Raw genomic sequence first — 13,665 nt, 5'->3', positions numbered from 1 at the left:
TTAAGATGATTTACCAAATATAATTGGGGAGTGTATGTATTTGTGCATTTATTCTGTATGATTTAGGTGTGTTAGACAAAGTGTGTACATTTCTCTATATGTGCAGGTGTATTCATGTTTTCTGCTGCTCATCACCATGGGAACCGTTTAGTAGAATCACTCCACTTCCTTCTGTAACTCTCAACTGTCAGTTAGTCATTCAGGAGGGGGCTCCAGACCACAGGTGCCTCTCCACCTCTAACCACAGTCAAGCTGTGCTAGTTGGCATAGTGATCCGGCAGCACTGGTTCCACATTAATTTCGTGGGGGAGAGAGAGAGAGTGAGTCACAGGAGAGCTAAAGAAAGTCACGGGCCACAGAGAACCGGCGGAGCGCCACACACTTCACTCCCCACGGTCCCCATTCATCCCTTCAGTATGAGTGTATTTTTTGCGTCAGCACTAACACTCTGTGGAGAACCCAGCTCGGAGGATGTGTAATTTGCATTTCAGTGAAGCAATCAAGCATGGCCGTCATTTGAATGAGGCTAATTAGGCACGTGACAAAAGCCCTCTGTTCTCTGGCGATTATTGAAATATCATGTGGAGGTCTGCCTGGAGCTCTCCACAAGTATGCTTTTGAGACCCCCAGCCTGGTTAAAAAGTCTCACAGGTGTGATTTTTTTTTTTTACAAAAAGCAGTTGTTCAACCAAACAACCAAAATCTGGTATTTATTTCCTCACCTTTATGTTATTCTGTATGACTTCAAAGTTTGGTGTTTTCCTCTAGCCAGGTTTCATATTACCCCTTTAATGATATTTTTATTGTGCTTTGTTTGTCCTTTTAAAAGCATAAAAAGCCCCAGTACTCATAAACTTTTTCATTATATTGAAAAGCGCAGCCAGTATATTCTTTAAAAAAATCAGCTTTTTTGTGAAACCAGCACTGTTGAAAGCAAGCCATACAGGTTTGAATTGACATGAGGTTGAGTCTGAGGTAAATTGTCACTTCAACATTGAATACTATTTTACTCTGTCAGCCTGCAGTAAAAAGTTAACATGCATTTAGCATGATGGTACTGACTTGTTAACTTTGGTTGATGTGTTACACATTTTTGGCAAGGTTTATGTTCTAGGTATGGCATGTTACTAAATACTCAGAGAATCCCAGTTTGTGTTGCAAATAAACAGCAAAGCTCTGTTGTCCTTTTGCGATGTTGTAATGTTTTATTACCCCACAAAGAGCTGTGGAACAAATACTGCTTTTGTTTCATGGTGAATGTGAAAATCTCAGAAAGAAAAAGGGGAGAGAATTGGTTGTTTCTAGTCCATATGCTATCGAATTGTAGCCACATATCTGCATTTTTTGCAGCCATAATGCTAGAGTGTTCTAAGTTCAGGAACGTGGTGTATGTTTGCTAAGGTGTTCATGGTTATACAGTAGCATGCTGCTAGGGTTTTAGGTGCTTTCTAGGCTGGTGCTCTGTGGTTTCTAGAGTGTTCTGGGTGATCACCTCATTTAGGGTGAAAGCAAAAACTAAATTTAGAGTAAATACTAATACTTAATTTAGTATAATACATGTTAAAAAAAAAAAATCAAGCAGCTTGGTGTTGGTCAACTTGGCAAATTTGAGCAATCAACTTGCTAAATTTTTACCCTCACACAGAATTCATGATCGCGTGGTTAGCTACCTATTGAAATGACTGGATTTTGTTCACAGAAACCACCTTTAAACAAAGTTTTTATTTACATTTACATTTAATCATTTAGCAGACGCTTTTATCCAAAGTGACTTACAAATGAGAACAATAGAAGCAGTCAGGTCAACAAGAGAACAACAACAGTATACAAGTCTCAGTTAGTCTAATATAGAACGCATAGCCAGGTTTTATTTAATTTTTTTTAATAAATGAAAAGACAAGAAAAGGAAAAGTGCTAGTATTAGTTGGTTAAGTGCTGTCGAAAAAGATGAGTCTTTAGATGTTTCTTGAAAATGAGTAAAGATTCAGCTGTACGATTTGAGATTGGGAGGTCATTCCACCAGCTCGGCACAGTCCAGGAAAAGGTCCGTGAGAGTGATTTTGAACTTCTTTGGGATGGCACCACAAGGCGTCGATCACTTGCAGAGCACAAACTTCTGGAGGGCACATTTAACCAGTGAGTTTAGGTATGTTGGTGCCGTGCCAGTGGTTGTCTTGTAGGCTAGCATCAGTACCTTGAATTTGATGCGAGTGGCTACTGGTAACATGAGCTTTTTTTGGCTCATTGAAGACAACAGGTTTTATTTGTTTATTATTTTTAACAGATGTTTTCAATTTAACTTAATTTGCGTTTTTTTTTTCTCTAAAATTGTTGGTTTTACTTTCATTTTTTTAAATGTTTTGATTAGTTGTGCACGACACAAGGTAATTAGCACAACACAAAGAAATCAACCTGCAGCACAATGGAAACAAGCTGCAACACAACAAAATTAGCAGAACACAATGGAAACAAGCCGCAGCACAATGAAATTAGCGCAACACAATGGAAACAAGCCGCAGCACAATGAAATTAGCGCAACACAATGGAAACAAGCCGCAGCACAATGAAATTAGCACAACACAATGAAATTAGCAGAACACAACGGAAACAAGCCACAACATAACAAAATTAGCACAACACAACGGAAACAAGCGACAACACAACAAAATTAGCACAACACAACGGAAACAAGCGACAACACAACAAAATTAGCACAACACAACGGAAACAAGCGACAACACAACAAAATTAGCACAACACAACGGAAACAAGCGACAACATAACAAAATTAGCAGAAGACAATGGAAACAAGCCGCAACAGTGAAATCAAGCCACAACACAACAAAATTAGCAGAACACAATGGAAACAACGCAATAGAAATAAACTGCACCACAATGAAATTAGCAAAACACAATTACATTTCCAATGCGTTGATTCCGTTGTGAAGATTTCATTGTGTTGTGCACTACTGAGCCATCATATGGTACCTAGTTTCAGTTTATTTCATTTTAGAATTGTAAGTGTTTTAGGGGCTGTAAAAATGTATGTGCTTAATGTAACTTTTCTAAAGAAGTTTAGCAATATTAAATTAAAACTAAAATTAAAAGTAAATTTTTGGCCATTTTCATTCCATTTTAACTTGTTTTAGAGTCATAAAAATGTATTTTAGTTTTTAGTTTTCCCATTTATATTCCAATATGTGAATAATTGCAAGATGAATTGCTTGCAGGTTTACTTTGGTCTACAAGTTCAGAAGCACTAATTATGTAAAGAAAGCTCTCAAAAAACCTGCCTAAGACGCACAAAAAGCGGAAGAGAGATGCTTCCAAGGCTGCGAAGAGAAGCCGTGTCAATTTGCAGTGACACTGTGATAGATGGCATGAAAATACTTGTGACACTCTTGTAGCACGGAAAACTGTGGGGTGTGTTGAAGATGAGCGTGTCCAAGCAGACAGTCAGTCAAGTATTCCTGCATGCTCAGCTGTAGTTATCACACGCACACACACGAGAGGGTTGCCTCTGCTGACTGTGTTGATGACTGGATGAGCTTTTTTGAACCACAGATCTGCATTTGTCAAACCTTGACGTGTGCATGACTTCCTGCCAGCAATTGTGAATGCTAGACTGGACTGAGTGGCAGAGGGCAGCTCATCTTTGTGTGTTTATAAAAGGAAGATCACAGGCGGTTTGTCTTTGCCAGGAAGTCCTCCTACGCTTTCTCCATCGCCTGTATTTACTGACAGGCGACGTGTTGGGTCTGCGCTCATATGTGTTGATTGCTGAAGTTGGTGTTTGTTTTGAGAGACTAGTAGCGTTGAGGCAGATAATTGCTCCTTGTTCGTTCTTTAGCACATGAATGAGTCATAATGTGTGTCTCCAGGTGAAGATTATTCAACATCATAATCTTCTACACATAAAGGTCAGACCTAGATACTCGGAAGTGACAGTTCTCCTGTTTGTGTTTATTAGCTGGACTGTAGGGCAAAGAGTTGCTCACCATTGTATTTTATATTCTGGGAATTGTAAAAGAGGGCAAATATGTGCTTTTATGCCCTTAAACATGGAAACGGAGCATTTCATTGAGCCCTGGCGGTCTCCATGTAATGAAGTGAATTATAGTAATAGTAGTTGTGCTGATTAGTTTATGTTCCCTTTTGGATTCAACTCACTCAGTGACTGTTGTAACACTTCTTATGCGTGTTTTCAACGTCTTCTTCATTAATCACCGCTTAATGCCCACATCATCACACCCTGATCTTCTTGTGAAGCCTCACAAACCTGCTCTGCCTTGTGTTTAGCTGTCTGTGGAAAGCAGAATGCAAGGCCAATTTTTGGTTTGCAGGTATTTAGTAACAGTTCATGACAATTCATGTAAAAAAAAATAATCAACAATGCATTTGGCAGTATTATTTAAATAACAAAAAAAATTATTTAGAGATTTTGTTCTCAAGAATAACTATTTTATTTTCATTTCATTTATTTCATTTTTCTTTATATTTATGAATGGATTATAATGTGTGTAATGAAGACTACTCTTCATAAGATATGTATATGTATGTTTATATTTGTTCATAAGTAAATACTATTATAAATTATGCTGTTATATAATACTGCCAAAAACGTAGTTTGTCATCAGTTTGAAGTGACTAAACTGTCACTTCTTTTTGTTTTTTAAATGATTATAAAAGGATCATACAATTATTATTCTTGATATAAAAATATGAAGATAATTGTTTAAAGTAATTATTATAATAAACATAATATTAATGTTTATAGAAAAAGTATTTGTTGAAATATTTAAAGTAATGTAGTCTTATTTAACTAAATAATTATTTCTTTAAAAAAACACACAAAAAAGAATTATTATATATATATATATATATATATATATATATATATATATATATATATATATAACTTAAAGAATATTAAGTGACTTGAGTCATCCAAAAAAAACACGATTTAATAAAATTGATCTTCACAGTGCAATTTGAGACAGAAAATGTCAACATGCTTCATGCTACACTGTAAACTAACAAGTTTAACAATGCTAACAATACCTTTTTATTGTTTTCAAAAAAGCTGTTTTGCTGGTCGATCCACAAAGCTGTAACTAAAGTTGGAAAATTGTTAACAAAAATTGGGGGTAGGGATAAAATATATGGTCCACTATCACATTTTACATCTATAAAATCAGTGATTTAAAAAATATAATAATGTGTGAATTAGGGATGGGACGATAACCGGTTTTATTGATAACCGTGATAAAATGTGCTGAAGGTTAGTAATATCGTTTAAAAATGAATTATCATTAAAACCGTGTTTGATTATCGCGGTTTTAATAACTCACTATTAAATCATGTCCAGCCAGCAACAGTCTGACGCAAGCGCAGCGTACAATGTTTTTTTTGTTTTTTTTCGAGAAGGAATGGCGAAAGTCAGTGACTTTTCTATGCTTTTCTATGCTTCTACACTTTTCATTGTAAGGAAGGAAATGCCACAGAATTTAATCTTTCTTTAAATTAAGTGCATAGAGTTGCTTGTTTTATTAGTTGTTTGTTGATTATTAAATATAAAACTTGCTGAAATGTTTTCAGTGTGAGCATCAACTATTTTTGAACACTTTCATCTCGTTTCAACAAAACCGTGATAATATTGATAATCGTGATAATTTTAGTCACTATAATCGTGATATTAAATTTTCATACCGTCCCATCCCTAGTGTGAATAATACTGTTGACTTCATGCTCCAGTCTAGGAGTGGCGCTTTAGACAAATACTAGTCCTCTTCACATTCACCCTCTCCACTTCCCCATCACCTCACTCTCCACTGGCTCTGTTTTTAGATGAGTGCTAATACTGCCCATCATTTGGAGCGCTGCTGTTTGTGTGAACTCCCTGCTGTTATTTTTGGCATGCTTGTTTCCCTTGACCTAACCCTTTCCTCAGTTATGTGGTGACGGAGTTGATGCAGAGTGACCTCCATAAGATCATCGTGTCTCCACAGCCCCTGAGCTCTGACCATGTCAAAGTCTTTCTCTACCAGATCCTCCGAGGTGAGACACACACACACACACACACACACACACACACACTAAGCCCTTAATTTCAAAATTTTATTTCAAAAGCTTCACCCTCAGAGTTCAGACACACATTCTACACGCTGAGTCTTTCTTCACCAAATCTCATGGATGGAGAAACACACAATCACACACACACACACACATACACACACCTCTCCACTTGATGTTCCTTTCTATCATATACTCACCAAAGAAAAGGATGAGGAAGAGACAGACCACTCAGTGTGTAAGAATACAAAAGGAAGAACAAGAAACAGTCACCTCTTTGATATTGTGTTTACTGCAGGACAACTGAAAGAACTTTAAGAGTCCAGTTAACCTAATTCCTAATGAATCACATGAAACACATAACACTTCAGTGTTTTAAAGTGAAACAAAGCTTTATTACATCTTAGAGTAAAATTGGCACCAAAGAGGCAGAAGTCAAACCAAACAAGAAACCTGTACAGTGTAACAGCGCAGTCTGCTTCATATCAATAGTTTGTGTCCACAGAATATCTTTAATGGCTGATGTATATGTTGTGTCCACAGGATTGAAGTATCTACACTCAGCTGGCATTTTGCACAGAGACATTAAACCCGGTAACCTGTTGGTCAACAGCAATTGTGTGCTTAAGGTAAGTGAAATATTAGGAGATTTTTCCAATTTTGGAATTTTGTATTTTCTGGTACTTTTGCTTCAGTGGTATGTAATTTATTATTTCAGAAATGGACCCTGTTGAACTCTTAAGACAGTTGTTTACATGATATAATTTTTTTAAGTAGTTAAAAATCTAGCAAACTTCTTATTCAACCATTTTTCTGTTTATATGGTTTTCACAAAGCATTATAATTCAGCTTTGCCATTACAGAAATAATTTATATTTTAAATTGTATATTAACATATAAACCATTTTAAACTGTTTTAAAACTATTTTAGCATTTGTTTTTGTTTTTTTAGCATTAAGATCTTGAGATAATGAAACAAAATTTTTGTTTGTAAAAAAAAAAGTAAATAGAACCCCATGTTGTCAATCATGTTTACACACTGTCTCCGAAACTTTCGTCCGTCATAAATAAATTCGGACTAGGTTAGATTTTCTGTGTTTTTGAATCAGTAGCAAGCATTTTGATAGGAAAGGGTGAAAAATACGAAAACCATAAAGGTCGTGGTTCACTGACAAGCTACGCAATATCACGTTCATAATCGCAGACGATACATCACCGATAATGAACGCAATATTGCTTAGCTTGTCAATTAACTACAGCTCTTTGTAATAAATGCTGCTCCATCTGAAAGCATGTGATGGAAATTTACTACTAATCATGGAACCAGCATTACAGCCCTACTAAACAGTCATGTGACTTAATAATTGGCCCAGATAATTGGCTACCAAAAGTGTCAATTTTTGTGTCTCAAACACAGTTATTTTATTATGATATAATTTTAAAATTTGTAATTTGGATGTAACAGTAAATGATTAGTATGAGAAATGTAGATTTGTTTTCGTGGTTCATATTGAAATGTAATATTTATGGTTATGTATCTATCCATATATATATATTTAATTGTATATATGAAATTATATGTGACATTTTTCCTGTTTAAGCTCTATTGTACTGGCTTCTTTTGTCTCTGTGCTCTCCTGCTATTTTAGCATTATGTACTCTAGCCCATGGGCCTTGAATTGTGTCTTTATAACTCCTATTTTCCAAAGAGCGAAGACGCTTCATATCTGTCTGGCCAGGCCAGGTCTACAGCACCAGCGTACACACACTAATGCACAATCTTTGGCTCCAGGGGGTCAGGGCCCCTTTGCGATTGATTCATCTGCTCAGTTCCTGACATAAATCTTCATTTTGGATCCCATAGAGAGAGTCCAGCTGCAAAAGAGAAGGCAAGGTTGATATGGGAGATAAAGAAAGAGAGAGATAAAGAAAAAGAGAAATTCTCTGTGTATGTAAGTGCTGACTCTACCCAGCAGCATGAGAAATTTGCTTGAGGGGAGAGTGGGAATAGATTGTGCTATTGGACCACAGAGAGGGAATCATTAACATGCACTGCTTCATTTATTCCTTAATCCCCATTTCTGAAAAAGAAGAATGTTTTCAGTATGTACCATAACTGGTTGTAGAAACTAACTTGGGCTCTTTGGGCAATTTCATGGGCCAATATGCAGCCACCTAGCAAACATTTACAACACCCTAGCAACCAATTACAAAACCCAAGCAACCACATGGCAACACCTTGATTGCCCAGCTTGTCACGCTTTCCATAAATGGTGGTGTTTTTACTTGAATGGAACAATAAGACACAAGAAATAGTTTCAATAAATTGCATGTTTAAGCGTTCCTTGCAGGATTTGAATTTGTCTCGTGGGAATGCATAAAATTAGGCCTCTGGGAAAAACTGGGTGGAGCTACTTGTGTAAATTGTTAGCAATGGATGATAGGCCCTTTTGTGCCTTCTTTCTGAGAGTGGGTGGAAAGAAGAGGCAGAGATATTTTTCTCATTTATTTATTTCCCAAGGAGCACTCAAGCGACTCAAGATAATTAGAAATTGGGTCTTGTGTTTATAACACTTTTATTGTTTATCTGTTTGGTTCAAATGTGAATGAGCCTCTACGTCTAATTTTGGTTTTATTGCTTGATTTATTGGAAAAACATCTTCTCCATACGTCAAGAAATGCACAACGTCAGACTTAACATGTCAACCTATTAAGTGTGTAAATATTAATCCTAAATTCTGCACAGATTTGTGACTTTGGTCTGGCAAGAGTGGAGGAACTGGACGAGTCACGTCACATGACCCAGGAGGTGGTGACACAGTACTACAGAGCGCCAGAGATCCTGATGGGGAGCAGGCACTATTCCAATGCCATTGACATCTGGTCTGTGGGTTGCATCTTTGCCGAGCTGCTTGGCCGACGCATCCTCTTCCAGGCCCAGAGTCCCATCCAACAGGTATTCACCTACGCTCATGTTCGGCGCTCGATCTGTATGCAGAATCTGGCTTATTCACACAACTCATTGTGATTTATACAAGTAGAACATGTTCCTGTCTCAACATTCTTATCAGCCAATCAGAACCTTCTGGTGTAGCTGTAGAACAGCTAAGAGTATCTGCTCCTTTTGCGGTATTTGAGGATCATTGTAGATCTTAGATCATTTAGCCCCTCAGATGTGTTAAGTAGTTCAGCTGCTTTATCAGGGTCCACAATTAACACTTGCCAAGCGCCAAATGTGAGTCAAAAATTGGCTTTGGCGAGTAAACAAAAAGCTTTCTAACTTCCTTAGGAGCTGCAACATATTTCATGGATTAAATTGGCTGATGCATAAGCTGTTAAAGTCACTAATCTTTACATTCTGACAGCTTTTACTTCAGAGTACATGGTATGGTATGATATTTAATAATTTAATAAACAAGAAAAGTTACATTAGTAGTGTTTTTATAGATACCCAGCTTTCTAACATTCTTAGAGAAAACAGAAAATCTTGGACGCTGATGCTAAACATGTGACCTTAATGTACGGTATTTTTGGCAAATGTTGTACAGCCATGCTAATGAGCGAGCGGGGGCAACTCAAGGCTCTGTTGTACTCAGTCCCAGTGTGGCCGTGACCCAGAAGCCCTCTGTCCTCCATAGCTGTGTGTTTGCCATGAGCAGAACCTGTCTCTAGCTTTCACATATGCACAGAAGTACAAATACAGATACACTTTTTAGTTTTATGTAGTTCACAAAGAAGATTATGAGCCATATGTTCTAATAATACTGGCCTTGCAGTGTGTCAGTGTTCCTCACAGTGTGTGTATGTGTGTGTGTGTCCACAAAGCCCTGAATGTGCACTTAACAGCACATTGACATTCCCTTTTAAGCTCATTAAATTCTCTCCTGTAAAGAATTTGATTTAAAGGACAATTTCCCATTGTCCTTCACCTACTCTTGTGTTACAATCAGTTATTTTGTGTTTTTTTTATAAAGAGTTAAAAAAATAAATTTAATACATTTAACATTTTATATTATTTTGTATTACATTTATTATTAAAATACAGTTATGCAATATAATTGATTATTTTTGTATTGTTATTGGTGTTGTTGTTGTTGTTGTAGTTAGTTTACATTTCTAACAATTTGGTAGCAGTAGTTTAATTGCATTAATTATGCCTTAGAATGAGCCATATAATTCATTGTATGATCTTATAAATAATTATAACCACAGTTATAATCAGTGTTTGGAATAACGCCGTTTAAAAGAACGGCATTAGGTAACAATGTTATTTTTTTCAGTAACGGGGTAATCTAACTAATTACTTTTCCCGTCATTACAACGCCGTTAACATTACTGGACGTTAAACGCGGTGCGTTGCTATGCATTGATTTAATAAACTATGTCATCTGAACGCACCCCTGGCTCACACAGCTAGTGAGTAGGTGGGTTAATAACGAGATAAACGATTATTTTTATTTTTACACACACACCGGCACACGCACCAGCTGCGCCAAACACACACACGCAACAGCTAAACAGAGATTCGCAGCAGCAGCAGAAATGGCGAGTCAGGAGCAATCCGATGAAAAGTTGGCATTTTCAAGGTGGAGATATAAGCACTACTTCAAAATCATTGTGGTCAAAAGCAAGAACGTGCATGTAATGTGTAACCTACATGTAATGTGTGACACAAGCATCTACAAAGCTAGTAGCCAAAACACTTTTCTTACAAAGATAATTCTTGAAGTGCAGGATAAAACTCTTGCTGTCTGTTGACGTGCAATAAATATCGAAAGTTATGTACGAACACCTGTCTGTTCTACTCATTTAAACTGACTTGTGAAAACTGCTAAACAAAATATAGCTATATATATATGTTTTTTTTTTTTTTTTACAGTAACGCAAACAGTTACTTTCCCTGGTAACGAGTTACTTTTATTATAGAGTAATTCAGTTACTAACTCAGTTACTTTATGTTATAATACATTATTATACTCATCTATTCATTGTTACACCTTTATAATGTATAATTCGTTAAAAACACTACAGACAAACTTTAAAATATTATAATTCATTTTAACTTTGGTTATAATTACTTATGAAAAGATATAATGCATTACAACGTACATTATGAATACCTTTATAATGCATTATACATAGAGGCTTCAAGCGTTCAAGTGTTACCAATAGTTCTTATTACATTTCTTAGTAATTGTAATTGTTATATAAAGCGATTTATATTATGTGTTTAATTTATTGTTTTTATTGTAAATAATCACACTCCTGAAAATCTAAATACTAAATACTGAGAAAATCGCCTGTGAAGGTGTCCAAATGAATTCTTAGCTATGCATATTACTAATCAAAAATTAAGTTTTGGCATATCGATAATTTTGACCCATACAATATTTTTTTGGCTATTGCTAAAAATATACCCCAGTGACTTCTTTCTGTACACAAAACTCATCTGCTCTTCCCTTTTTTATGCACTAGCTGGACTTGATCACAGATCTGCTGGGGACTCCGTCTCTGGAGGCCATGAGGACGGCGTGTGAGGGGGCCAGAGCTCACATCTTGAGAGGACCACATAAACAGGTGAGTCTGAAATCAAACCATGTCCCAAAATCTAGGCACATGCTGTTCGATGCAGTGTCATGAAAAACAGTGACTCATTAGTGGCTTGTGTGCTGTGCAAACGCTCCCTTGCACTGATATTTTCGGTCCCAGGAAGCCTGATTATAAACAGGCCCTGTGGCGCTGCCATGGAGACTCACTGTTCCCGCTGAGTGACGGCACCTATTGACCGATCGTGCACCTTGTTTATGGAATCGAGTCACTTCTACTTCCCCCGGAGCGCAGAAATCTCCCATCAGCCTTTGCTGCAGGAATCCCGGGGCTCCGCTCACTCTGGGCCCCTCTCCCTCCCGCAGTCTCTCCATTTCCTGCCCTGCATCATATCCACTGACAGACTGATTGATCAGTTGATGAGAGCAGAGAGAGAGAGACGCGACGGCTGTTATTGACATATTTGCGTGCAGCAATTCAGTGTGTAGACTGATGAATGATATCGAGTCATGAGATTTTTTTTTTTCAAATTGGTATCAGTCAGTATTGCTTATTTCATTATGTATGCTAGTTGCTAGTATCTATTTATTTAACATTCACTTGAAGTTAATTTGTAAAAACACTAATGCTTTAACACTGCTAAATGTAATCTTTAGCAAACCTCAAAATGAATATCCATTAATAATGTTATGATTCCTAGATTCACATCTAGCATTTAATATGATTGATTTAATGTACTGTTTTTAATTAATCCACTTATTCAAATTGAACATAATTTTAATATCCGCCTTTTTCGGTCTATCTCTTTGTCCAGCCGATTGCAGATGGGGGGCTTGTTTAGAAAAACAAATTTTAAAAAGTCATTTATTTTGCAGTTATTCGTGGCTCAGAAGTTGAGCACTTAAGGTTTTATCTTCTGTCGTGCCTTTTGTTTCCTTGTTTGTTAAAGTGAAAAGCTCATGGTTTTGAGTATATAGAGAGCTGTTATCAGTCTGTGAGTGTGAATATGTGTGTGTGTGTTTGTGTGATTCGGTATTGGGTGTTGGCTCTGTGGCTCTAGACAGCTACGCTGAGAAGGCGATACCCTGCAGAGAACAGGAACTGCAGCGCGAGGACTGTGGACCTCTGCTTCCTGCTTTGCATCAACCTGATGGCTGGCGGCTCACCAAGAAGCCTGCCTCCTTTGCATACACACATACAGACATGCACCTGCTAGGCTAGAGAAAGTTTTTACCATTTAGGCCTATATGTGAAGAGGCACTTGTTTCTCCAGTCAAAATTCGCCAGCATTAATCCCAGCCATCTATTCACACACACACACACACACACACACTGACATTTGGCTGACCTTGTCACTCGATGCTGCCTCCTGTGTGTGGTCGACCGGCCCTAGAGCAGGATGTTTAATCATGTACATCAGCTGAGCTTCCCGTTACGTCAAACAGGTTTTGGAGACAGGGGTCTCTGATGGGTCTGAGGGGTATTGTGATGACACCATTCTTCACGGGTCTGATCTTGTGTCTGGGTCAGTGTTTTCTACAGCATTCTGTTTTTAGGTAGTCTAATAATAATGATAATAACAATGATAATTATTATTGTTATTAGAATTAATTGTACAATGAGTACAAATATAATAAAATATTTTTTTTTAATTAATATTTATTTTTTGTCTGGTAATATTTACTATTAATTTGATATAATAATATAATTATATTAGGGGTGTAACGGTTCACAAAATTCACGGTTCGGTTCGATACAATACACTGGTGTCACGGTTCGGTTCAGTACGTTTTAGATACAGCAAAAAGAAAAAGTTGGCAGATAAATTTCCTTGATTTTTAAAAAATGTTTTATTTATTAAAACGAACAAAGTATGGTTTTTTTTTTACATTGAACAATGATGGAGCTATTCTTTACCCATCTTCTATGGTGTTTTCTTAGCAGCATACTGTATAAAACAAAAACAGCTCCTTATAAAAAAAAAGTGTTATATTAGTTATGAACAAATACAAAGATGTAACTTTTTAGATGGAACTCTATAACTCT

General features: G+C 36.8%; 1 protein-coding gene across 1 annotated transcript in view; it reads left to right on the top strand.

The window, feature by feature from the left end:
• The window catches only part of nlk2 (nemo-like kinase, type 2), a 73,975-nt gene that overhangs the window by 40,909 nt on the left and 19,401 nt on the right, over positions 1–13,665 (top strand). Inside the window, exons 4-7 of the mRNA XM_059514185.1 lie at positions 5,951–6,057; positions 6,616–6,701; positions 8,819–9,028; positions 11,548–11,649. Of these exons, the coding sequence (XP_059370168.1) occupies positions 5,951–6,057; positions 6,616–6,701; positions 8,819–9,028; positions 11,548–11,649 (505 nt within the window). The remainder of the gene's footprint in view (positions 1–5,950; positions 6,058–6,615; positions 6,702–8,818; positions 9,029–11,547; positions 11,650–13,665) is intronic.

This window comes from Carassius carassius, chromosome 28 (genome assembly GCF_963082965.1).
Source record: "Carassius carassius chromosome 28, fCarCar2.1, whole genome shotgun sequence".
Lineage (NCBI taxonomy): Eukaryota > Metazoa > Chordata > Actinopteri > Cypriniformes > Cyprinidae > Carassius > Carassius carassius.
The sequence above is the reverse complement of the archived record's forward strand: the minus strand, read 5'-3'. Positions and strand labels throughout refer to the sequence as shown.